The 27,357-nt window shown below is 40.7% G+C and overlaps 1 protein-coding gene across 2 annotated transcripts in view; it reads left to right on the top strand.

The window, feature by feature from the left end:
• Window positions 1-3,911: 3,911 nt before the first annotated feature.
• The window catches only part of WNT10A (Wnt family member 10A), a 66,107-nt gene continuing 42,661 nt past the window's right edge, over window positions 3,912-27,357 (top strand). Inside the window, exon 1 of one of the 2 annotated variants that reach the window (XM_026665559.2) lies at window positions 3,912-5,122. In XM_026665559.2, the coding sequence (XP_026521344.2) occupies window positions 5,058-5,122 (65 nt within the window). In that variant the 5' untranslated portion in view covers window positions 3,912-5,057. Of the gene's footprint in view, window positions 5,123-7,165; window positions 7,348-27,357 lie in introns of those variants that run through there. The other variant, XM_087950404.1, reaches the window with a different exon arrangement.

Here is a 27,357-nt window from a genome sequence, read left to right as displayed (position 1 = left end):
AAATCCTCATTACTACCACGGGACCAGTGCAATATGCTGGTCATAGAGCTCCCTTTAAAGACAACTTGGAAACTGCAACTGGTCCAAAAATGGTGGCCCATATGCTAAGTGGTCCAAGGGTGGGCTGCTGGGGGCTTGTAGGGCCTCGGGAGAGCCCCTACCTGAGATTCTGTGGGGCTCGGAGAGCCCCCAATAACCTCAGAAAGACAAGCAGCAAGGGAAAGCTCTTAATAGGCTTAATTGAACTTCTGGGTGTTCAGCCAAGAGCATTTCATACCTTGTAAAAGTGTTGCAAGCTAAACAATCCACTCAGCGCTTGCGAGGGAGAGCCATTGAGAAAATCAGATAACATAGCCACTAGCCTCTGAAGGGATTAATTCCCGAATAATAAGAATCACGTAACTCACCAGAAACTCCACTAAGACTCCAAGATCCCTCTCATAGTCACTGCTCTTAAACCTGGTTTCACCCAGGCTTCTATTGAAGTATTAAATGCATGAAATAATAAACAACTTGTGTGTGTGTGTGTGTGTGTGTGTGTGTGTGTAATTAGGGCAAAGAAACGATGTCGAATTGGCCACACCCACCCAGTCACATGACCACCCATCCATGCCCATCCAGCCAGTCATTAGGGCAGAGAGCCCCTTGCTAAAAAATTTGAAGCCCACCCCTGCTGGTATCTGCATCCTGACCAGCTCAAGGTTGACTCAGCCTTCCATCCTTCTGAGGTTGGTAAAATGACAACCCAGATTGTTGGGGGCAATAGGTTCTTTCTGGTAACTGCTTAAAGAAGTCTGTAAAATGAGGATCCAGATTGTTGGGGGGCGGGGGCAATATGATGACTCTGTAAACTGCTTAGAGAGAGAGAGAGCTGTAAATTACTGTGATGTGGTATATCAATCTAAGTGCTATTACTATTGTAGCTGGGAGCAAATGACACCTGTTCTTCAGGCCCAGCACTGGCTTCTAATAGACTTCTGGGTATTTGAACCCAAAATGTTGGTTTAACCTATAGAGCCCTTTATTGCTTTGCCCTTAGCTATCTCTAGGTGGATTTGGAAAAAAGTCAGTCTCAAGAGAAATAATTGATCATTTCTCTCTTCTAGGGAAATAAACAGGAGGGAAGCAGGGAAACTTTTCAGCAACAGAGCTGGCTCTTTGGAACAGCCTTCCAGTAGAAATTAGACTGATTCCTCTTTGATCAAATTTAGGAAAATATTAAAAACTGAGCCCTTTCATAGAGCATTTACGGTCCAGAATTAGCCACTAATATAGCTATAGATTCAACATGATAGCATATATTTCGATCCATTGTGTTCAATTATTTCAGGGCTTTCCAATTAGGTGTTTTTAATTAGTTTATGATGGAAGTTTAGTCATTTTTTAAAAAATCTTGTAAACCACAGAGAGTCACACCTAATCATGGCAGAATATAAACCTAATAAATAGCATCCAGCAACCTGGTGCAACTCTCTCTTTCCCTTTATTAAAATTATTTTAAAAAATCAGTAAGTGTCAGGTGCACTGATATGCTGGGTACCACCCTGAGATACCCAAGAGTAAAGGCCTCCTATTAAAACATCAATCTAATAATCTTTTGCAACACTCTCCCTCAGAAAGCCATCCTCTATCCTTCAGCAAAGAATAAATGGGCAAGTCTTGTTGTGGGTGCCTCTTTACTGGAGGATTTTCAAGAGACTGAACACCCACTTGTCTGAAATGGTATGTCTCCTGCTTGTGCAGGGAGTTAGACTAGATGACCTACAAGGTCCCTTCCAACTCTGTTAATCTATGTTATTGTCTGAAATGGTATAGGGAAGGGGTCTTCAAACTTGGCAGGTTTAAGACTTGTGGACTTCAACTCCCAGAATTCCTGAGCTAACATGACTAGAGGATGAATTCTGGGAGTTGAAGTCCACAAGTCTTAAAGCTGGTCACGTTTGAAAACCCCTGGTATAGGGCTTCCTCTTTGACCAGGAGTTGGACTAGGTCCCTTCTACCTCCTGCTTCGGTTGCTGAAGACGGGATTGGATGGCTGATGGCTTACCAGTGGTGGGATTCAAATTTTTTTTACTACTGGTTCTGTGGGCATGGTGTGGCTTGGTGGACGTGGCTTGGTGGGTGTGGCAGAGGAAGGATATTGTAAAATCTCCATTCCCACCCCACTCCTGGGGGAAGGTTACTGCAAAATCCCCATTCCCTCCCCACCCCGCTAACCTGCTTTCCAGCTCCGTTCTCTTGTGCAGGGCAACAAAAGAAGACCCAGCCAATTAGCTGGGACTTGGGAGGCAGAGAATAGATGGGGGCGGGGCCAGTCAGAGGTGGAATTTGCCAGTTCTCCGAACTACTCAAAATTTCTGCTACCGATTCTCCAGAACTGGTCAGAACCTGCCGAATACCACCTCTGTGGCTTACACATATTTTTCCAATTCTATGATCCTCTAGGTCCAAGGGAACCCAATAAGAACCCAATAAGAACCCAATAAGAACCATCTCTGCTGTAGAAGGACGATTGAATTGTGTACCGAATTGTGTACCTGCTTGGGTATACATATGCACCTGGCTGTTTAAATACGGAAAGGTGCTGCTGACTCTGTGTAATTAATTGTACTTTTAAAAAAAAAAAAAAAAAGCCACAATTGATTTCTGAACTGTTTGGCAAATTAGGTTGTCCTCAACTTATGACCCCAATTGAGCCCAATGTTTATGTTAAGTGAGAAGTGTGTCGAGTGATTTTGCAGTTCTTCCATGAGTAACAGGGGTTGTTTAAGTGAATCTGGCTTCCCCGTTGACTTTGCTCGTCAGAAGGTCGCAAAGGGAGATCCCCTCGTCCACTCCAGGACACTGCAACCCTCATAAAATGTGAGTCAGTTGTCAAGCATCCAAATGTCAATCCCGTGACCATAAGGACGCTGCAAGGGTCATCAGGGTGAAAAAGGGGACATTGGTCCCTCTTTCCAGTGCTGCTGTTAACTTTGAATGGTCACTAAACGAACAGTTGTAAGTCGAGGAATACCTATATTATAAACCTTCGGGTGTTTGCTACCAACCTGCCTTCAATCTAGGACCTGTATACTGCACGAGTCAAAAAGAGGGCTGTGAAAATATCTACAGACCCCGCACATCCTGGACATACATTGTTTCAACTCCTTCCCTCAAAACGACGCTATAAAGCACTGCACACCAGAACAACTAGACACAAGGACAGTTTTTTCCTGAACGCCATCACTCTGCTAAACAAATGATTCCCTCAACAATGTCCAACTACTTAGTAAGACTGTAAGACTGTATTACTATTCTTTTCATTCTTTCTATGGTAGTACCTATCTCTTCCCACTTATGGCTATATCAGTGTTGCTTGTATCTTTCGAATTTATATTGTTTTATTTATTTCCTAGTATGATTTGGTTGTTTATTAGTAACCTATGACTATCACTAAATGTTGTATCTTATGATTCTTGATGAATGTATTTTATTTTTTCTTATGTACACTAAGAGGTTATGCACCAGTGACAAATTCCTTGTGTGTCCAATCACACTTGGCCAATAAAGAATTATTCTATTCTATTCTATTCTATTCTATTCTATTCTATTCTATTCTATTCTATTCTATTCTATTCTATTCTAATAGAAGCCCACACCTTGTTTTGTCCTCAGCACGAGAATATAGAGTAGCAAGCAGAGAGAGAGAGAGAGAAAAGTGCCGTGGGTGTCTTTCCTAGGGGGGCATCCGCAGCGTGCATCTTGGCGAGCCCTTTGGCTACGTGGCTTGCATGCTTCCCATAAAAAGGCCCCACGAGCGAGCGAGTCTTTCCAAACAGGCTTAAGAAAGCGCCAAGTGACAAGCCAGGCCGAGCGCTTTTCTTAAACGGGCGAGCGCCTGAGCCGAGCGTCGCTCGCTCTCCAAGCTGCGCCAAACGGAGCAGCGCGCCTAGCCCTGGCAGCCGCTTGCAGAGGGCTGAAGAGAGCTGGGAGTCCCTGTGAGGCGACGGCCGCGCGTGCTCCTGTGGCGCGCAACGCCTTTGAAAATGTGCCTGCCTTGAGGAGCGCGGTTGGCACACGCTTCCCGACCCGTCCTTTGCCTGCCCGTCCGCCTGCCTGCCTGCCTGCCCGAGGGCTCCTGCACGGGCGTGTCGGGACTCGGGCTTGGGGCGCTGGCTCGGTTAGTTGGGGGGAAAAAATAAAAACGCTACGCGGGGAAGAGCGAAGGCTTTGCTGCCGTCCCGTCCGAGAAACCGCCGCCGCCAGTTTTCTTCAGTTCACTTTCTTTCCGGCATCTCAATCGGCAGGACCTCCGCGCGGGTGGGGCGGGCGTCGGGGCTGTGCCTGAAGCCGAGGTTGCCCCGTGGGTCGGGCTGCCAAGGCCGCATGTGCCTCCTGACCCTCCCCACCTTTGCAAACCTCCGCCCCCCCCGCTCCGGAGAAAGATCGCTCGGGCCAGGAAGAGCCGCTGCAGCCCTGCTGTAATTTCCACCGTCGGGTGGGGGTTCCCAGTTGCAAAAAAGAAAAGAGGGTGTGTACTTAGATAGCTAGGGCGGGAGGGGGGGGGGAGAAATCATTGCCAGCCTCCTTTTCTTCCCTTTCTGCGCCCAGCACACTCAGATGGGGGCGGAGGAGAAGGACCTGTCCGCATGGACTGCCGAGAAGTTCCGTGGAGCCTGTTGCTCTCTTCTGCAAGGGGGAACGACCGACGTCTCTTCGCAAACCAGCCACCCTGGTGAAGGAGGAAGAGACGGGTGGAGAGGAGAGGAGGCAGGCCCGAGGTGCTCACCGCAGGTTAGGGTGGCAGGTCTTTGGGAACAGTTGTCAGATTAAAACAGCCCTCCTCCCCCAATTGACATAAACAGAAAAAACCAAAGCTGAAAAAAAAAAAAAAAAAAACCTCCACTGGGAGGCAATTGATGAAGTCCTAAAAGAAAAAGAAAAAAAGTAGCCAGAAGTGACAAGGCAAGAGTCAAACCGTAGAAGGGAAAGGAGAGAGGACCTTACTGCCCCATCTTATTTGGGCTTGGTGGAAAGGAACCAGCTGGTGGAGACGGGAACTTCCAACATCCAGGATGGGACAAGCCTGGCTGCTTCTTTGGCTCTGCCCCCTGTTTCTCCTCAGCCTCTGGAGCCAAAGGTAAGACAGAAACCCTCCTTCCTCTTTTTACTTTGGATTTCCTTGCCAGATTCTGTTTCTTTGGTTGGGAGGGAAGACCTTAGCCCCATAGGCAGGCTTGGCAGTGTCCTTCTTCAAATTCTTCTGCCCCTGGGCCAGCAAATGCACCCATACAAAAGGGAAATTAATGACACATGCAGAACTCTTGTAAGCCCCCCTCCAAGGGCCTGGAGGCTATGTCCCTTGGGAGCCGTTTCTGTAATTACAGCTCTCCCAGGAATGTAGTGTCCAAGCAGATTTGTCTTTTTTTACAAGTCATCAGGATTATTTCAGCCCCCCACCCCAAACATTATAATCCAGGCTGTCATCTCCTTCTACAGACGTATTCTCACCCCAAGTGGGTAATCTTGAAATTCTTGCCAAGAGGCATTTGCTTTGACATGAAAGTGTTCTGGGCAGAGCCTCCATTTGTCAGTGTCGATTTTGGAGTTCATCTCTGAATATCTAGGGTTAGGAATTTGCTTCGCATCTTCTAGGAATCGGGTTGGAGGAAACTTGAAGAAGTCAGTCTCCCAGGTGGTTTTGTTCTAACTTGCTAGCCATATTTCTCCTATCGTCAAAGTCGGGGACAGGAGAAAGATTGATTCCTGCTTGATCCATGAATGGAGCAGCTCAATTCACTTCTTAAATTTGGAGAAAGATGATCATTATCTGTAGCTGGGTGTGTGTGGGGAGAATCCTTTAATGGGCAAATTTAAAATATTCTTTTTATCTCTGCCCTCATTCATTTGAGAGGGCCTGTCCTAAAACCACGTTATCTTTTCTACAGCATAGTCACTAATGGAAAACTTACTATTTTAACTTTGTTGAGCACTGTACGTATCCTGCATTGAACTGTTTGCCATGGCTTATCTGGGCTTACCCTGTTCTATCATAAGACAAGGTAACACAAAAAAAATACCAAATTTGTGGTTTGTGTGATCTTTCTGTAGGCCTTGATGTTCAGCTGGCATTCATGTTACACAACTACTCATGTTATATGTTTTCTATCAAAGTATTTATTTATTTATTTATTTGATTTGTCAATCACTTACAAGATAATAGTTGTAAGTATAAACATGGGTAAGAATACAGGAAATAGGTACGAATAAATGGGGACAATAGGACAGGGACAGGAGGCACGATGGTGCACTTATGCACGCCCCTTACTAATTAAGTACTGCAGAACCCAATTCCCTTACTATGGTGGAGTTTTGGCCCATAGTTTGAGTACTTGTATTTGGAAAAGGAAGAGCTGGTCTGAATTCCATTTATAGCACGAATCTTATTAGATAACCTTGAGCCACAATCTCAGACAATAACGCTTTCCTTGCAACCTATTTTAAAATAAGGTAATGTAGAATGGATTACTAAAGGAAATAAGAGATTGATACTTGTTGTCAAGTCTCAGAAATGTGATAAGAGAAATGAGGAGAGATTTAAAAGGATAAAGAAGCCTCAATGGTCGGGTGTGTTTTAGACTAGCATATGTTAGCCCTCCAATAGGTATGTATGTGTCAAAGTTGCCAAGAGTCAAAGGATGTGATGTTTCTTCACAGTGAAGCCCTGATGAGAACAACAGGGCCATAACTTAACAAATAATTAATAGAGCATCTTGGGTGGACAACAACACCCTTTTCCAATTTAGGGAGAAAGGTGGGGGGATCAAATGGAGAAATGGGATGCGTGGTTGGTTTTGAGTCCTGGGGGTTTTTGTCTCATCCTGCGTACAAATTAGCAGTTAACTTCTTTTCTTTCATCTTTGTGACTCATTTTTACAATAGGGATGGGCAGGAGTTGTTTATGTTGCTCAAAAGCCAACGGATTGGAGGTATTTTATTTATTTTTAATGGGGCAAAGAGGATAAGTTTATGAATGAAGCAATCAGTGTCACATTTGGAAAAGGTCTCGAGGATGCCACGGGGAATGCTTTCATTACAGCTAGCAAAGCTAGGCTGTTCAGAGCTTCCTTGTTTTAAACACACACACACACACACACACACAATCTCTCTTAATCTCTTAATCATTTCTTCGAAGGGCAAGTCCCTTGCTTGAGGGCTAGGAGCTGATCACTTCCAAGAGCAGACATGCCTCTCTTAAGCAGGACCCATTACTTCGGGGCTTCAAGTGAATTTTGGATTTGGCATGGATTTTCAGACTGGATCAGGAGAGCAAGGCAAACTGCCTTTCTATTCTACTTCCTCAAGGTGGGTAACAAGAAACCAGACATGATTTTGAATGGGTTTAAGGGGAAGAGGGTACACGTAGTCCTCAATTTACCACAGCTCGTTTCGTGACTGTTTGAAGTTACGATGGCACTGAAAAACAGGAGCTTTAAGATCGTTTTTCACACTTACAAACTTCTCAGCATCCTCATGGTCACATGATCAAAAAATTCATGTGCTTGGCAACTAACACATATTGATGACAGCTGGGGTATCCTGGGATGATGTGAGCACCTTTTGCGACTTTCTGACAATTAAAGTCAACGGGGAAGCCAGATTCAACGTGGTACTAAATTTAACAACTGATTGTTGACTAATGATTCACTTAATGACCAGGTCAAGAAAGGTGGTAAAATGGGGCAAAACTCACTTAACAACGGTCATACTTAACAGTGGAAATTTTGGGCTTAATTGTGGTTGTACGTCGATGACTACCTGTACTTCCTGACACTCTGAGCCACATATTCCTCTGTTCAGGATATGAAGATCATTCATATTATTTGGTGCAGAGAGAATCAGGCAAGGGATCCCCATATCCTCTAGATTCTAGGAAGATAGCTGTAATTTAATAGTAGAACTATTATGTATTGTGATTTAGAAACTTCTTTGAGAGCAACTTAACACTAAAAATGCCTTTTTAACAACCATATCACACTTCTCTTTCATTTTGTCATCAACTACAATTCCTAAGTATGTACTATTAACAAGTCTGATGTCCCTGTCATATGGCTGTACATACTTCTTTTTCTTAAATAAAGAATTTTGCATTTGTTTATATTAAACTCTGATCTGCTACATTGATTCCGTTCTCTAACATATGAAGATCATTTCTGAATTTTGCCTGTCTTCTGGGATATGAGCTGTCCAGACGAGTTTGTCGCCAGCATTTTTGATAAGCATTGTCCCTTATCTAAGTTATTAATTAAACTGTGTAAGATTCAGAAGCAACATCCACGGTACCCCTTCAATACCTAACTACACTTTAATTAGGAATTATTATTGAGTTAACAGTCTTTAGGCCGATTGTAGACCTATCATCTAGCCCCAGCTTAACTAGTTTGCTAATCAAAATGACACAGGATACTTTGTCAGATAGTATTGTTGAAGTTGTTATGTCTACCCCATCACCACAATCTGCTACGTAAATTACCCAATTAAAATATAATATAGTTCTCTGTTTGGCAAATGTGACCAGTAGTTCCTTGGATCTTTCTTTCTCCCTGTTTTGATGATTGGGACAACATTTACATTTAATATCAAGTTATCTGATATTTCACCCACTCTTCAGAATTTCTCAGATCATAGACAGAGGTTGGCCAAGTGATCAGCAGATTTCTCTTCAGATTCTAAGGCAGAATTCCTTTGGCCTGGAGATCTGAACTCATTCAAGGTCAGTAAATGTTCCCTGACTTCATTTCTGTCAGTGTTGAATGGGAATCCTGCTGTTCCCGCCAGGCCTTCAACACATGCTCCGTGGAAGGCATTTCTTTCTCCAGAGAAGACTGAGACAAAACAGGAGTTCTACTTTTTCTTTGTTTCCATTCTCTGCTATGTTGACTTTAGTAACTTGATATGAGATTTTTCTTCCTTCCCTGATGCCATCTTTATAGTTCTGGGCTATCTATATGTACCCTTTCAGATATTCTGTATATTATGTTTTCCATGATTTTTGCTAAACTTTTTGTATAGCCATGTTGGAATTTTTTGGCAGCCTTCCATTTTCCCCTTGTTGGAATGGTTGTATATTGTCCTTCCATGTTTCCTTTTTTTAGAACCTTCTAACCATCAAAAGCTTCTTTTCCCATTAACGTCTCTTGCCATCCTATTTCTCACTGTTCTGAATGGGTTAAACTCTGTTTTCACCTCTAGTTTGAGTGGCTGAAATCTGGATGGAAGTGATGGGTTTGGATGTGTGCATGTTAAGGAGTGTTCAGAGATATTCTGCTTCCATTTCCTTCCCAAAGCCTTCCCAAATAGTGGGTGAAAAACACTCATGTGCCTTTAAGACATCACTAGATACCTCCAGTGGTGGTATTCAAATTTTTTTACTATTGGTTCTGTGGGTGTGGCTTGATGGGCTTGGTATGGCTTGGTGGGTGGGACGTGGCTTGGTGGGTGTGGCAAGGGAAAGACACTGTAAAATATCCATTTCCACCCCACTCCAAGGGAAGGATACTGTAAAATCCCCATTCCCTCTCTACTCACTAACCTGCTTTCCAGCTCCGTTCTGTGCAGGGCAACAAAAGAAGACCCAGCCAATCAGCTGGGACTCGGGAGGCAGAGAATAGATGGGGGCGGGGCCAGTCGGAGGTGGTATTTGCTGGTTCTCCAAACTACTCAAAATGTCCGCTACCGGTTCTCCAGAACCTGTCAGAACTGCCTGAATACCACCTCTGGATCCTCCTTATAGTGTCCTAGATGATTGGAAAGCTGACATAACCAATCAGAGATTTCCTGTCCGTGTCTTAATATGAAGAAATCCAGCACTATGCAATCACTTTTCCCACAATTTCCATTCCACCTGTACTGATCATAATCAGATCAAGGATAGTTGATCTCTTTGTGCCTTCTTTCATTCTCAGAGACAGTTATAAGCAACAAAAGGCAGAAATTTCCTCTTAAAACATGTATCCAGAGTTTCTTTTCTAATAGTGTCAGTATAACTGAACCACCCCTTCAACTTTACTACTTTATGCCACCTTGGAGAATCTGCAGTTTGTTTTCGGAAAGTATGATCCATATCTTATTCTTGGGTGATGGTTAGTAGTGAACACCCAGGACTGCTGTTATTTCTTTTTCCACTGATTTTAATCCAGATTCTCTCAAATTAATTCCAAGTTAACCTAGCTAATTCCCTTGGATTTCTGTGCAGATGTGGCTATTTTTTTTAAATATAGGGTGCAATTGTTCCTCCTTTTTTTATTATTCCAGTTCTTCTTGAATAAGTTACAGCCTTTCATTGTATTCAGTTGCTGCAAACTCATGCTAAGGTTTGTTATTATACAGTGTTTTCCAATGGGTACACAAATTGAAAGTGACAGGAATTCTACACTCTGCTATCTTCAGTATACAAGGACTCCTTGCAGAGATGGCCAAACTGACTGCTCTGATGAAAGAAAAGAATTAACAATTAACGTTGTTTCTACCTGGAAACCACTTTTGGACCAGTGGGATACAATTTTTTTGACTACCGGTTCTGTGGGTGTGGCTTGGTGGGCGTGGCAGGGGAAGGATACTATAAAATCTCCAGTCAGAGGTGGGATTTGCCGGTTCTCCGAACTACTCAAAATTTTCGCTACCGGTTCTCCAGAACTGGTCAGAACCTGCTGAATACCACCTCTGTTTTGGTCTTGGTGCTTGAGGGGAGAAAATGAAAGTTTAATTTTGGGTTTTCCCGATGAGATAGATTTGTTGTTATAGAAATGGCTAGTTTATATTATTATATAAAAAGTAAAAACTTTTTGACGCTATTCTCTTATTCTACTGCACCAAAAGGAGTCGGAGGTCAACACTTTTGCTTTCTTTTTTCCCCTTTGTCCTACGCTTTTCTCTTCTCCCTTTCATCCTTTATTTTCCCCTTATTTTCTTTTGTATTTTTGCATTTCATATTGTATTTGGATAAACTAATAACATTTTTGAATTGGCGGCATACAGGTAGTCCTTGACTTGTGCCCGCAATTGGGCCCAAGTTTTCTGTTACTAAGAGACTTGTTAAGGGAGTTTCGCCCCATTTTATGACCCTCCTTGCCACGGCTGTTAAGTGAATCACTGCAGTTGTTAAGTTAGTAACACAGTTGTTAAGTGAATCTGGCCTCCCTATAGACTTTGCTTGTCAGAAGGTCGCAAAAAGTGATCACATGATCCCCCCCGGGATACCACAATCGTCATAAATATGAGTCAGTTGCCAAGCATCCAAATTTTGATCACATGACCACGGGGATGGTGCAACAGTCTTAAGTGTGAAAAACAGTTGCAATTCACTTTTTTTCAGTGTTGTTATAACTTCAGGTGGTCACTAAATGAGCGGTTGTAAGTCAAAGGCTACCTCTATTTGGAGAGACCTCTGTTTGATCAGTCTGCTCACTCTGGATGAGGTGGACATGTTGCCAGATGCTGGTATTTTACCCAAAGCTTTAGGAATAGGGCTCCTTTTTGTCATAGGCACAATAATCCCACCCCCAGTTTAGCAAATGTTATATGCACTACTAGACTAAACTTGACCGTACATTGTGTGTTTCTGCAAATGCATGAAATCCTGTTTTGAAAATATGCAAAATATGCTTACATAAAATGCATGTACATATAATCCTGTTTGGATGAAACAAATATTCTTTTTTATTTGGATGAAACAAATATTCCTTTCTAGCATTGTAAAAAAAATAAATAAATTTATTGCAACTACAAAATAAAATAAAATAAAAATACAGATAAAACAATGTACAGAAACAAATGAATAGGGGAAAAAAAGATTAGTGTACAGTTCTGGTCTTTCTATGGCATGAAATCCGGGCTGGGTGATAGTCATGCTCTCTCAGCCCAACCCCCCTACAGAATTGCTGTGGAGAAAACAGCAGAAGGAAGGAGCATGGGGTATATTCCCTACCTTGAGTCATTTATATATAAAAAAAAGGTGGGATAAAATAAATAAATAAGCAAAGCAAAGCTGCATTGTCCAGAATGGAGTTTCACTCTTTCTTGTCCAAGACCTAGTTACAGAGCCAGATCTTCAGAGTCTCCAAAATATTAGCCAGGGGGTGGGGTATCTGGTAGGAACTTCACTGCAGAGGGCAAAATCTGTGGAAAAATCGAAACATGCTCACTGATTATATTGCCACTGTTGCATATTAGGCAAAGTTAATTCTGTAATTGCTGAACATCCTTAAAATAATCATTACAGATTCAAAGAAGCTATTCCACACTGTGCCATACTTTCCAATAAAACATCTTACCAGTACCACCAGGGGTGATATTCAGCAGGTTCTGACCAGTTCTGGAGAACCAGTAGCGGAAATTTTGAGTAGTTTGGAGAATCAGCAAATCCCACTCTGACTGGAGATTTTACAGTATCCTTCCCCTGCCACGCCCACCAAGCCATGCCCACAGAACCTGTAGTAAAAAAATTAGATTCCCACCACTGAGTACCACCTAACTTTCTAGTAGAATTTTTGCATGGGATTAATGAATCATGAGATTCAAAACTCAGTTTATGTCCAGTAGTACCCAAATCTGCCTAGCTGGTTAGGAAATGAAACACTTTTTTTTGAACATACATTGACTGGAGTAATTGCCAATATTTTAACAGAGATAACGTTAACTTTCCATTAAAGCCCATTGGGACTGAAAATTCGGTTCAGCTGTCATTCCATGTAAAATACAGGTGATAAAACAAAACAAGAATGGTTTGTTAAAAGTTTACAAGAGGAAGCTACTCACATGTCTGCTACTATAAGTAGTTTAATTAATTGAATTAATTTGATGATGTGGGAATTGAAGGGAGATAATTGTTTGAATAGCAATAATCAGAAGGAATGAGATGCACCTTGTTTTGACTTGTAATCATGGCCAGCACTTTTGTTTCTTGGCTGTAGTTTCCTTGTTCCTCTCCCAAAAAAAGTCAGCATTAAAACCAAGGAAGGAGAGGGTTAATAAGGGGATCCCTCCTTCTTTCCTAAGATGCCGGGAGTTTTAATAGTTCTGTTTCTGAGTCGCTTTTCTCTCCCCCTCCCTCCTTAATATATTATCGTTGGAACTTGCATTAATTAAAGCAGCAGCAGCAACCACCACTGCTCGTGACCTGCAGCCATTCCTGATGAAATCGTGTTTCAACTCATGTAGAGCTATAGAGCGGGGAGGAGCAGGAAGGCAGGTCATGCAGAGAGAGTATGCCCATTCTTGGAGCCCTTTGGTTTTCTTCCCCAGTGCTGTGGGGTTTGGACCTCTCTTGCTTAGCCTTCTCAGGTCAGGAAAAAAAAAATTGTATTTGTATATGGGACTTGATGGTCCTGTGATTGGGTGGGGAGGGTTTTATTAAGTTGAGCAGACCCCGACTTCCTCAGAGAGTTGTAAAGTTGAGGTGCAACTTTATAACTTTTAGGGGTTCCTTCGGTGGTAAAGGAAAGATAGCTATTCTGGTCAAACTGGGTGACCGGTGAAGTTTGTCTGCAAAATAGGGTAAGTGAAAAAGGACTCTAGACTTATTTCTTAAAACTTGCTCTTTGCCCTTAAACACTGTCTATTTGGTTAGACTAGGCTGTTGGAATTTACCTCAGTATCATTTGGCCATCATTACTGCATCCCAGCCAGGTAACTATAGTAGGCTTTGTTTAATGGATAATAAACACTGCCTCTTTTGACAAATTTCATGCTATTTTTTTTCCTGGGAAGGGAGGGGAGGGGTCATGCTGCGGAAACAAGGGACGAATGTTTGAATGGTTCTTAAGAATTCACACTGCGCAGTCCCTGTAGCCCCCTCTGTCAAAGAGCTTAGGTAACTTTTACTGTTACACTTATACAGGTTTTCTGCCTACTGTAGAGAAAGCACTAGATTGGGCACAATGTACTGTAGTTCCCTTAATTATCATTTTAGTGCATTACCCACGTGTCTCACCTAGACTATTTCTGGGTCCCACTCTGACAGGCTTTCAAGAAGGACAGTGGCAATACGCATAAGAAAACATAGTTGAGAAATATATGGAATAGCATTAAGTTTCACCAACTGCGACATCTTCCAGATGTGTGGAGACTAATTTTGAGAATGCCCCAACAAGTATGGCCATTTCTGGAAAGTCTACTATAGCTATGTTTATGTTGCATCCATAGTTGATATAGCCATTTTTATTAAATCCAATTTTATTAGTTTGCCTAACACATAAAATCATAAGCCAATATTTTAGGGCTTGCTCAACATGCTAGGTTAAAATAAGGTTAGCTGCTTAAGATTCAGCTTCTTAGATGAAGACAAATAGGTAGTCTATAAATGATTTATGAAAATAATTTTATCAAATGCATTGACCTTTTTGAGAGCTGCTTTGGTCCCAATTATAACTAGATGTGAGGGAGTATTAAAAAAATGTATAAGATGCTTTTAATTTTGCACAGCCTGCAGAAGCAAAGACTTAAGTCTTATTTTTGCCCCATTGTGTGTGTGTGTTTTATATGGGAACCATTCCCCAATTAAGGAGAAGATGAAGCTTTTAAAAATCTTGTCCCAGGCAGCACTGAAAATCCAAAGGAGAAGAAGGAAGGAGAAAATTTTGTTCATTCTGGACAGTTTGTGGGTTACCCAACTCAAACTTGTGTAGCATGCAACAAACAAGCAACAATCAAGATAATCATGTAACTTTAAAGGATACCCAACACATAATGTATAAAATGGCAACTAGACGCAATAGTGAAAACAAAAGATGACTCTACTCAACTGGGCTCAAATATCTGTTAAAATGTTGGTACCAACAAGCCTTAGGCTCATTCTTTCTACAACTCCTCTCCCCTTAAATCTGAGCCAAGTAGAATCTGAGATTGGTAGAGACCCACATTACTTATTTCAGAATTATAAGTACAGATGTTTGGCTTTAGATACGTATCAATGTGTGTTCTAATAATAATTCATAGCGAATTATATAGATTCATTTGACTATGTGGAGTAATTAATAAATTAGACTTTCATATTGCCCTGAGGCATGATTTGTTTTAATTATGGCTTGAACAATATGCCACAGTGGCTTAGTGATTAGCCAAAACAAACTAGCCATGATTAGCCAAAACAAACTAGCCTGATAGTGGCATGTCACAATGTCTGAATCCAATATGAATGATTAGCTGTCACTTTACTATCCTCATATAATTTTGCAGATAAGATTACTTTCTGATGTTTATTATGTTTGTAGTACTAAGTAAATGTTAGCACCAGTGTTACTTGCACTACATACTGGACAGTATTCTCAACCACAGCAATTTTAAGAAGCATGTACTTCAACTGAATTCTGGGAAATGAAGTTCCACTTATCTTGAAGCTTCTGAGGTTGAAAAACACTGCTTTACAGATATGGGATGAACTCCCAGCATTATGGATCTATAACTGAACTCTGTCATTTACTATAGAACAAAATGCTTCATAATGAACCATGGTGGCACAGTGATTCAAATGCAGTGCTGCAGGCTACTTCTGCTGATTGTCGGCTGCCTGCAGTTTGTCAGATCGAATCTCACCAGGTTCAAGGTGAACTCAGCCATCCATCCTTCTGAGGCTGGTAAAATGAGGACCCAGATTGATGGAGGGAATATGCTGACTCTGTAAACTGCTTAGAGGGCTGTATAGCACTGTAAAGCAGTATATAAGTCTATGTTATATACTTATTGCTATAATTTTATCAAGTAATTGCTCACCCTTTCAGAGCGATGCTCTGTTCTTGGATCTGGTTGCAGCTACTGACAGGTGAAGTTACTGATTTTCGAAGTTTTGACCACTGCTTATTTTTGACATCACTATGTCATTACAATATTTACATTGTCCGCCCTGGGTCATTAACATGGAGAGAATTTCCTAAATGGGACCAGAAAGCTGGATAGTTACAACTTATTAGATAAGTATCTTCCTTGCATGACCCTCTTAGCTTTAGATAACCGAACTGTGGATTATTGCATTAATCCCGTTTTTTGGGTTTTCACAATATATCGACCCATTAATTAATCAAGGAAAGAATTTATACAATATGTTAGGCTGCAATGTGCCTGGATAGTTTGAGATTAATGGGAACCCAGGCAGAGGTGTGTTGAAGTACACATATCATACAGAAACCTTATTTTTTTTAGCCTGTTTAGGTCCAAATAAAGGCTATTGAAATAAATGAACGGTTTAGGTATGCTAGAGTTTGGACTGATTGCCAGTTAGGCTACGCTTTTCACAATTTCTATGGGAAGAAGTTGCTTTTTCTTCTAATGGATGCAGGAAGGTTCTAATTTGCATTAATGCTTGCCTGATTGCATATGTGTGTTTGCTCGTTAGTTAACAAGAATGCGATCTTCTGTACATGGCATCTGAAGCTTGATGATGAGAATTTAGCAGTTTTATTGGGTAGCATTTTGCAGATTTGTGACTGCATGTTATTTCTGTATGCCATAAGGGAGGGTGTAGGATAAGGTATGCCTGGAGATGCATGAATGCATCTGTTTCAATGTTCATTTCAGTTTTGGGTGATCAGTCCATGATCTTTTTAAGTTATCCTGCAGCAACTAAGTATATGGTGAGTCTAGACCAGGGGTGTCAAACTCATGTCATCACAGTGGCGTCTTGTGACATATCGGGACTTTTTTCCCCTTCGCTAAACCGGGCATGGGTGTGGCCAGCACGTGATGCAGCTGGCCCATAGGCCAGGAGTTTGACAGCCCTGGTCTAGACCAGAGTCTCCAAACTTGGCAACTTTAAGATCTGCTGGCTGGAGAATTCTGGGAGTTGAAGTCCACAAGTCTTAAAGTTGCCAAGTTTGGGGACCCCTGGTCTAGACCATGGCAGCAGGCTAGTTTTATCTGCATGAAAAAAGAAAACAAAACTTGATGAAACTTTTAAACCACTTGAATTTGCCAATCTCAAACTGCTCCTATAGCTTTGATGTTTCCTAAACAGTGGAATAATTTCCACTTTGATGAATTGATAAATCAACAGCATAAAGACTATTTCATTCACATAACCAAGGGAGCGTTGAAAAAAATTAATCAAGAAATCAGTCAAGAAATCAGTCAAGAGGGACAAAAATGCCCCATGGCATGTTAATTTTATACCATTGTACATGTAGGAGCAGATTCTAGAGCAATCCTATATATTGGCTATCAGGCTGATGGCTCATAAAGCTTTGCAGAAGCCCCGTTATACAAGGAAGTCATTGGGATGAAAAGGTACAGAAACAGAATGCCTGAAACTGGTGGAGCCCTGAGCAAGAGGAGACTGAAAATAACTTGAGAGAGAGAGAGAGGAGTCTTTGCAGGTAACAAAGTGTCTCTGGGATTCATGGCCTGTTTCTCTACCCAGAATCTTTTTGTGTATTTCACTTTGGAACTCCAGACATAAATGTCTAATTTATTCTTGCAACTGGAAATGTCAGGACAGAGCATACCACATTGATAAGTAAGCAAGAGAGACCTCCAGCTCTGTGTTTTTTGTTTTTTGTTTGTCTCCAGTGCTTACTGGTCAGAGAGCTGAGGGCTACAATCTGAGTGGGCTTTAAGTAGAAGATACAGTGGAACTCCAGTAGCAGGACATTGGAGGACTAGCCAAGAGGCAGTCAGAATATTGTATGAGTTAGAAGTCACCAGAGAGGACAAAACCAAAGCCCAGGAATGCATTGCTGAAATAGGAATGTTAAAGTAAAGCAGTTCATTTTTGTTTGATTCGTATACTGCATTGAGGCACACCTTGTTTAACCATGATTTGTTGAATAAATCACATTTGGCTTGGTTCATGTATTAACTATGCTTTAGAAACCACAATGACTTGATTGATATAACGTACTAAGCAGTGGTGGGATTCAAATAATTTAACAACCGGTTCTCTGCCCTAATGATTTGTCCCAACAACCAGTTCACCAAACTGCTCAGGAAGTTAACAACCAGTTCCCCCGAACTGATGCAAACTGGCTGAATCCCACTACTGGTACTAAGGCAAACAGTCATGCTCTGACTCAGTGGTGGGATTCAAATTTTTTTTACTAGCAGTTCTGTGGGCGTGGCTTGGTGGGCGTGGCAGGGGAAGGATACTGTAAAATCTCCAGTCAGAGGTGGGATTTGCCGAATCTCCTAACTACTCAAAATTTCCGCTATTGGTTCTCCAGAACTGGTCAGAATCTGCTGAATACCAACTCTGCTCTGACTTCCTCGTGAATGAACCAGCTCATATGCTCCTTTGCAATCCAGGAAGAATATGTGCTACTTAAATGAAAGGATTTGATCTAATGCAGGAAAGTTCTGCTAGGTAAAATCCCTCTTAGGCCAAAGATCAGCCCCTGCACAGAAGAGTGGTTTGGATGGATGCACCAGCATGGATGAGAGTAGTCTAGCATCTTTACTTTATCATTCATAGACTCCCGCCAAAATGGTTTTCTCCCCTATAGCTATTCAAAGTGCAAACATTTTTAATACAGCTATGAAAAGTGCATCTGGCCACCTTGTGTACTTGCGCACACTTTTTGTTCACAGAATCCCAAACTCGGTTTATGGAGCAGAGCAAATTGTCATTACACACACACATAATTCCACTGTCTACATAGGAAAAAGGGTTTGTCTTTGTATAGACCTGGCAGCCTTCCCCCCCCCCCCCCCAGCACAATTGGAGATTAAAGCTACAGCACAAATATTGGACAAACATTCAGGTGATAAACAACCCCCCCTTTTTTTCTTCCTTTCACAATCTCACGAAGATTGACTCTCTCCAAGTCTTCATTTACTTTCACAGAATTCTCTCTTACAGCATAAGATCAATCTTGTGTACGGTCCAGATGGAACAGTGGTGGGATTCAATTTTTTTTACTACTGGTTCTGTGGGTATGGCTTGGTGGGTGTGGCAGAGGAAGGGTATTGTAAAATCTCCAGTCAGAGGTGGTATTTGGCAGCTCTCTGAACTACTCAAAATTTCTGCTACCGCTTCTCCAGAACTGGTCAGAACCTGCTGAATACCACCTCTGAGATGGAAGTGTGCCCCATGAATACCAGTAGGGAATAGGGTGCTTTCAATTGATCTGGTAGATTACCAACACATTTGCTCTAGATGGACTGCTGTCCTGTTACAAGCTTTCCCAAGTCTGTGTGTTTTCTCCTTACTTTCAGAATCTTATCCATGTTAATAAGAGTATGATTTGTTATGTAGGTTGATTCCAAAGGTCTGGCAACCTGAAATTAATTTCTTGATACCCTAAAGTAAGGGTGCAGAGCAGAACCCATGGCCCAGGAGCTGCATATTATTTGTTTCTTATTGAATTTGCTTGCTGGATCATCTTGCTGCAAGGTAACTCTGGGCAGCTTACAGCATATGAATTATATGCTCATTTTTTGTCTGATAGGAATAAGATTCCATGTCACCATCTTACATCTGTCCTTTTCTCCTGTTCATATTATATATAATATGGACAGTTGGGAAAGGTCACATTTTCTTTTACTTTATTTGGAAATCAATTGAAGTGTGAGGAGAAGGAAATTGTTCAGTGTGTGGATGTTAAAAATTGAGTAACAGAATAACAGAATTGGAAGGGATCTTGGAGTCTTCAAGTCCAAGCAGGAGACTCTATAACGTTCCAGACAAATGTCTGTTTAATCTCTTCTTAAAAACATTCAGTATTGGAGCATTCAAAACTTCTGAAGGCAAACCGTTGCAGTGGTTAATTGTTCTCTCTATCAGGAAATGTCTCCTTAATTCTAAGTTGGATCTCTCTGATAGTTTTCCATCCATTCTTTCTTAAAATAAATTAAAATACACTTTCAGTGAAATGATAATCCAGACACTCTTGTGTTCAGATGGCTTTCAAGAGAGGAGAGCTGGTGTGCAAAAAACTATTGACTTGAGAGGCGCAGATGATGACGTACTGGGAGATTTTTCGGTATGTGCAAGAAAAACGCTTTTAATCAATGCCAGAGCATCCACTCTGCTGGAGCTGATTGACTGATTTGAAGGTGTATATGAGCCACCTTTGACATGCAAACTGACTACAGCAGAAATAAAAAGAAGTTATTTGATGAACCAATGCAGGTACCACAGTGGCCCCGTCATGCCCAATCAATAGAGAGATGTGTGAAACAGGTCATAGAGGCAGCAAGCAGAGTGTATGAGAAACGTGAGGATTATATTAGAGGCCAAGAAGCAAGTCGGCAGCTGATGTCAAAGAATGAATCAAAATAAGACTTGATGAAACTCGCTTAAACATTTTTGTAACTCAGATAATTGCTTTCTGACGTTAGTTTATGCTTGCATGGATTATTTTTTGCTTTGTTAGAAAAGATTCATGAGAAAAAAAATAACTTTAATTTTTGTAGAAGAAAGTGTAATTTGAGAAGATAAAGTTAACAGTATTTGGGTTGCAAGGGACTTTTGTGAGGTATATGATCAGATATGGCTTTACCATATCAAGCTAAATGTTGTGCAATTGCAAAAAAAAAAATAACAGCAGATTTGAATTCTTGGTGTAAAAACACATTTTTAGAACCCCTCGCTGAAAAAAAATGCTAAAATTAATTTTCACCCCATTAAATGACATGCCCTAATTTAAGACATGTTGATGTTTAAGGTTTATCTTCTGTTCAGTCTTTTAATCTTCATGCAGACTTAACCCTTTTTGTTGTATGGCCTCTGACATGCTGGTCCAGTCATTGGTTTAACAAAAATTGCATGCTCCTACTATAAAATGATCTAGCATCAGCAAGCTTAAAGATGAGATTTGAGAATGAGATTAAGGGGCTTGGGGCTGATTGTTGCTCTTCCCATTGCTCTTCCTATTGCTGCCCTGTGTTCTTGTATTGTGAATGAGCTATGCTTCCTGTATCATCAAACCAAAGAGATGCTCTTGCCAGGGTTAATGAGGCAGCTGGTTGCAGAGGGACCTGGCCAATGAAGTACTTATTTGGAATACTGATTTAGTCTGCAAAATTGAAGAGTGATGCATTGGACCATAAGGGCAAGAGGTGCTCTAAAATGGCTATGAGGGAGCCTAACTTGGGCATGAGTTTATCTTTTCTTGTAATATATTATGGCATTGTTCTCATGATCCACCACCTCTTTGGTCATTTTGGTTTCTTATGTATCTGTAACCAGCAAAGATTCTACCCTATATTTTATTCTTGTTTTCTGGTACACTTAAAGCATAATCTCTGTGGTACTTATAATGTGAATTTAGATCCTGGGAGACTTCTGGCTTCACTCTGTGTAAAAAGTGTAGGGGTTGTTACTGTTCCATGCTCCAATTGCATTCAAGTTCTTGGGATATCACAATCGGTTGCCTTAGTCTACTTCTGGGACTCCCTTTTCTCGCACTTCCTGGATCTGTCTTTAGCTGTTGAATGAATTTGCTCCTTGGGGAAATCATGAGCGTTTGTTCCACAAGGCTATATTTTCTGAATAAGAAGCTGTCTGTGTTCTTGTTTGTGTGTAGGATCTCTTTTCTTTTCTCTGGGTGTGCATTTGATGAACAGAAACAACTGCTACAACTTTTACTAGCAAGGTGGACTAAAGGAATTCTGGTGAGCATCTCTGTGCATCTGTCTTTCTTGTTCATTTGTGTGCCTGGATATAGGTGTGATCAATTCCATAGATCATGATAGGATACCATTGTGTTCCCACATATGTAGGGTACATGTTTATAAACTTTACTAATATTTGCATTGTGTATTTTTACCTAACCCCCTGGATTGATCAGGCCTAGGATAGAATACTAGATCTGGGTACAAAACTCTGGAGAAACACAGATGATAATAGTTTTGTGGACATCTTTGCTGTCATTTAGTGAAATTGTTTTGCAGCTAAGTTGCCTGCATCATCTTAGTGACCCCATATCTCTTCACTTTGGCCAATATAATAAGTATATAGTGTTGTTTGGTTAGTTTCTTCCTAGGAATACGACATTACTTATCTATTTCAAATTAGCTATTAGCACAGGCTCGCTAGAAGAGTGCTACTTTCAGATGAAAACTGGTTTTTCAGATAGTTTCAATTCTAACAATGGATTCTGTGTAGCCCTTCTGAATAGTTTGAGAATTCTGTTGGAGAATTCTCTAACTTCCCTGTGAAACAAAAAGTCCTGCTTGGAGAGAAAGCCATCAGAATTAAACCAGCATAGTTATATAGTATGTTTGTGTTTTAATCTTCAGACTGAGAAACAATGCTGCCTTGGAGACATAAATATCACCAGTTCATACTAACATTTACTAGCTCATTTCTGTGGTAAGTTGATGGCCTGAATGTTACATAAGAATGTAACCATCTTTATTTACAAAGTGGGGGATACCTTAATGCAATTCCTATTTAATGTAGGCTTAGTGTCCTGAATCACAGTTTGAGCTGCAGGTATTTGCATGTTGTATCCCAGAGATGCTTTTTCAAGAGGCAACTGGACTTCCTTGTTTTTCTTAGAAGATGGAATGGAAGGGTTTATATTTCTTGCAGACAGCTGGACATTTGCATTATTTTATCTAGTGAAACTGTTGCTCTGCTGATGGGCTCTATGGTTGGAGCTGTTGATAAATGAAACAGCAGATTGAGATATCCTTTTTGGATAATAGACACAATTACCCAAAGTTGTTATAAGATGCAGATGTTGAGCCTGACAACCACAGAAATTACAGTGAGATGGAAAATTTCTGGAGTTAGAGGTTGATTACAGCTGCCAACTTGAGTCGGTAGGTAAGGTCATGTTGCATAGAAACCAAATTAATTAATCTTAAGGAGCTTCCCTTCTGGTTAAAGGTTCCCTCTTACACAACCATGAAATGTAGTCAAGTTGTGCTTTGCACCTATACTTCCAGCATATTTAGAAGGCTAGCAGGGTATAGAAAAATGCTTCACAGGAATCTAGAATTATCAGTTATTTTCTTAAATAATAAGGACTCATCAGCTTGCTTTGCAATGGGAGCCATATGTTGTATTATAATATAGCATGTGGGTGGCTGTATTAGTCAGAAACATATACAAGTTGTGATCAATCAACTAAATCTGGGAATCTCTGTTGGTCTGAGAGATGTCCTGATCATCTCTCACATAGACTACTTCAGTGCGATGTACATGAGGCTATCCTTGAAGATTATCCAGAAGCTGAAGCTCATTTAGTATATGGAGGCACAAGTAGTTTTGGGTTGCATGAGTAGCACCTTTGCTATAGGAGCTACATTGGATGCCAGCTTGCTATCGGGTCCAATTCAAGGTGTTAGTTACCATCTTGATAGTATAGGACTGGGTTACATTTCATCCCTATTTCATCAACCCATTCCTTCTAGTCAGGCAGGCAGGGAGGGAGGGAATGTTGTGAAATGTGTCAGTAAAGTTCAACTGGCACGGTCTAGGAGAAGAACCTTCTTTCTGCTATTGCTCCCACCCCCAATGGAACACCTTGCCCCTGGAGTAAGTCTCTCCTGGCCTTTCAGAAGAGTGTCAGGACCTGGCTTTGCCAACTTACGTAAGAGTTTAAGAGTAAATTTCAACTGGCAGGGTCTTGGAGAAGAGCGAAAGAAGAGAATATTTATAGCTCAGGTTGCACTGTGAGATCCTTGGTGCTTGATTGTTTCTTGCAGATGTTTCATTACCAAACTAGGTAATGAAATGTCTAGAGTGGTTGGTAGATGGTGGTGGTGCTCCCTTTGCCTTTTTAACTTTCTCAAGTGTTCTTTTTAACTTTGTTTTAATTCCATTTTTAAACTTTGTATTAACTATGGTTTTTATATGATCTTATGGTTTTATTTGTAAATTGCTCAGAGTCAAGCAGGCAAGGTGGGTGCTATAGAAATTTGATAGATAAGTAGATAGATAGATAGATAGATAGATAGATAGATAGATAGATAGATAGATAGATAGATGAAGTTATGTGTTGAGTCTTATGCATTTTCTCTTGTTCATTTTGCTGCCTCTATTTGCAACTTGGCCTCATCCAAAAAATAATAATAAAAATCCCCCCTCTCTTTAACAAACCCCATTTGGGCAGCAATCCATAGCTGATCACATTGCTGAAATACAAAGCTTGTAATAGTCAGATATAGAATGGCAGGCATTTTCAAAGCAGTAGTTGGAGGGACAGAGCAGTTTATATCAAAAGAGGGTGAACTATGATCCTGTGGGAGAGACTGTTTCATGCCTCTGCCTTTGATGAAGCCCTGGTATTAAGGAGTTACAACCATAGTCTCTTAAAATTGACTTATTAGAGGCATGGAACTCTGATTTTTAAAACTGCCAAAGGAAACACTGTACTGTGTCATTAGAGCCTTCTTTACTATTAACTTGTGTCTCTCTGATTTTTTCTCTCTGTTCACCTGGCCCAGTCAACACACGGTGTGATTGTGGGAAATCTGGTGATATTTAGACAAAAGAGGATGGATTGGTCTTCCTATTCTACAAACACAGACAGAAACTACAACACTGATCATTGTGTGATAATGCTTTTTAAAGGCAGAGGGAATTTTTCATGTTGTTAGTGGCTTCCAATGCTATATCAGTTATAACATGAGAAGAGGGCCATGGCAGAATAGATTTTTTTTCTTATATTACAATTGGAAAAGGCAATTTAAGCCACTGACTACAAATTTAAATATATGCAGGAGTGCAAATGAAATCATTCCCATCAGTTAGTTATCTAGCCTCTGCTTGGTCAATTCCAGTAGGGGGAAATCCATTACTTCTTTGACTAGTTAGATCAAGGGTCTTCAAACTTGGCAACTTTATGACTTGTGGACTTCAACTCCCAGAATTCCTGAGCTAACAAGACTGGAAGAGGAATTCTGGGAGTTGAAGTCCACAAGTCATAAAGTTGTCAAGTTTGAAAATCCCTGAACTGTTAGATCTACTGTCATATTATGAAAGGTTTGACCCCCTAGAATTGGAATTTTCCTTCTTGTAATTTAACTCTATCATTCTATGTCCTGCTCTCTGGAATAATGGAAAACACATCTTGACTAATTGCTGGTGTGACATGCTTTCAAGTATTTGAAGAATGCTGTTCTACCATTCCTTTCTCTTCTCCTTCCCTTCCCTTTTTTTTTCAAATGAGGTTTCAAACTGGACATATGCTGCTTTAGGTGAAAGTACCTGGGACTGCACCATCTGCCTGGCAGGTTCCAGTCCCAAATGATGTCCATTTTTTCCTCTGCAAAATATTGTTGAACAAGACAATTCGCAGTTGAGAAAAGCCAGACTGGGAAAGGTTTCTCTCAGATTCTGAAGTTAATCTGCTCCAAAATACCTTTTCATTGTTTCCATGAGCTGTGGAGTTTTGTGAATTGAGATGACTGGCTCATATTAAGCCACTGTGCTACAAATCTTGATTTAACAGACCATTTTAGAGGAGGGATGCCCATGAAATCCAAATTTGCACGTTTGTGTAAGTTTACATGATTTGTGTAATTATGTAATTGATATAAAGGAATCATTTTGAATAAATCAATTTAATGCTCATAGCCCTGATTTAGCTGATAGAAATCTCTTAAATAGTGTGGAAATTGAATGTATAAATGAATGAAAAATGTGTTCATTGAATCTAAACAGAAGTCCAGTAATTGAGAATTTATTCTTCTTACAAGATAGCTTTCTGTATAGTAAACTTAATTTTACTACACTTGGCATGTTGTCATTTAAGTATTAGACAAATAAACGTTGCAGTTTCTGTAGTGTTGAATGCATGAGCTTTCCTTTAGATCCTAATAAAAGCCTATCAATGGACCTTTAGAACTGGACAGAAACAATAATTTATTTTGTTGTTCCTTTTATTGTTTGAAATTGCTTTAATTGTTCTATAATTTTAGGATTTACAATCTGTTACAAAATCGGTTGAGTTGGGCAGTTAGAGAAATTGAATAAAATAAATACATAAATAGTTCAGATGCTATATTCAATTATAAAAGATTTGTGTGCCAGAAGACCTATTTGCATAATAGATTCCTCCCCAACCCATCCGATTTCTATCTGAATAGAAAAACACAGTGCTGCAGAGATGCATGACTTACTTTCTCTCTGTGGGTATTTACGAACTAGTAAGCTGTGTTGTCAACTCTGATTATATCAGCATTTTGTCTGGACAGGGAGCAGACTGAGTAGACACAGCAATCTTCTGCTGGGCAAGAGCATGTTTTGAATTAGGGTTAGGAAATACCTCCTGATACTTTAGCTGCACTCTGTTTCTGAATCTCTTGGCCATGGAAGAAAAGAAACAATGCCTGCCACAACAGCCAGATGTTCGTACCTTAGAGAACAAGGCTTTTTCCCCCAGCTGTTCCTTGTCTTTCAGCTCCCAGTGTCCAAAGTTAGAGAGCAAAAGGATTCATAAAGCTCCCTTAATCTTCAGATGTTCCAGCTGTCTCTGTGTTTCTAAATCTAGAAGATCTAACTTTACAGGTTAGAGATTCCAGTCACTAAGAGAAGAACCAGACGTGGTCTTTCACAAGTTCCACCTTCTTTAGCCACTTTGCTACTTTTGATGCCATTGAAACTGCAGCAAGTTTGGCCTCAGGAGGACAAAATGAAAATATTCTCTAAGTAAGCAAGATGAAAACTGCTGGAAGGATCATGAGGCGGAAAGGCAATTTAATTTCTCCGTTGCCTGAGATAACTGTAATGGTTATATGTTTATATGTAGAACAGAATCTGGAATTTTCATAAAGCCCTCTTTTATTAGGAAAAGAAAAGAAACAATCTAGTCTTGGATGGCGAAAGTGTGTGAGTGACACTCATGTCTTATAAAGTTAGCTTCAGCAAACATCATAGCTGTAGGCATCATATCAGAATCTTCACCCTTGCTCGTTTATTGACTTTTTAAAATCTTAAATAGATGAGTGAGTGGATAGATGGATGGATGGAGGGGGGGTGGATGGATGGATGGATAGATAGATAGATAGATTGATTGATTGATTGATTGATTGATTGATTGATTGATTGATGGATATGGGTGGGTGTACGGATGGATGGATGGGTGGTGAATGGGTGGGTGGATGGATGGATGGATGGATAGATAGATAGAGATGGGTGGGTGGATGGATGGATGGATAGATAGATAGATAGATAGATAGATAGATAGATAGATAGATAGATAGATAGATAGATGATAGATAGATAGATAGATAGATAGATAGATAGATATGGGTGGGTGTACTGATGGATGGATGGTGGATGGGTGGGTGGATGGATAGATAGATAGATAGATAGATAAATAGATAGATAGATAGATAGATAGATAGATAGATAGATAGAAAGATAGATAGATAGATATGGGTGGGTGTACTGACGGATGGATGGTGGATGGGTGGGTGGATGGATGGATAGATAGA

Source organism: Notechis scutatus, chromosome 1 (genome assembly GCF_049901735.1).
Source record: "Notechis scutatus isolate UNSWTSFEM ecotype Mainland chromosome 1, rNotScu1.2, whole genome shotgun sequence".
NCBI classification, from domain to species: Eukaryota; Metazoa; Chordata; class Lepidosauria; order Squamata; family Elapidae; genus Notechis; species Notechis scutatus.
The sequence above is the reverse complement of the archived record's forward strand: the minus strand, read 5'-3'. Positions and strand labels throughout refer to the sequence as shown.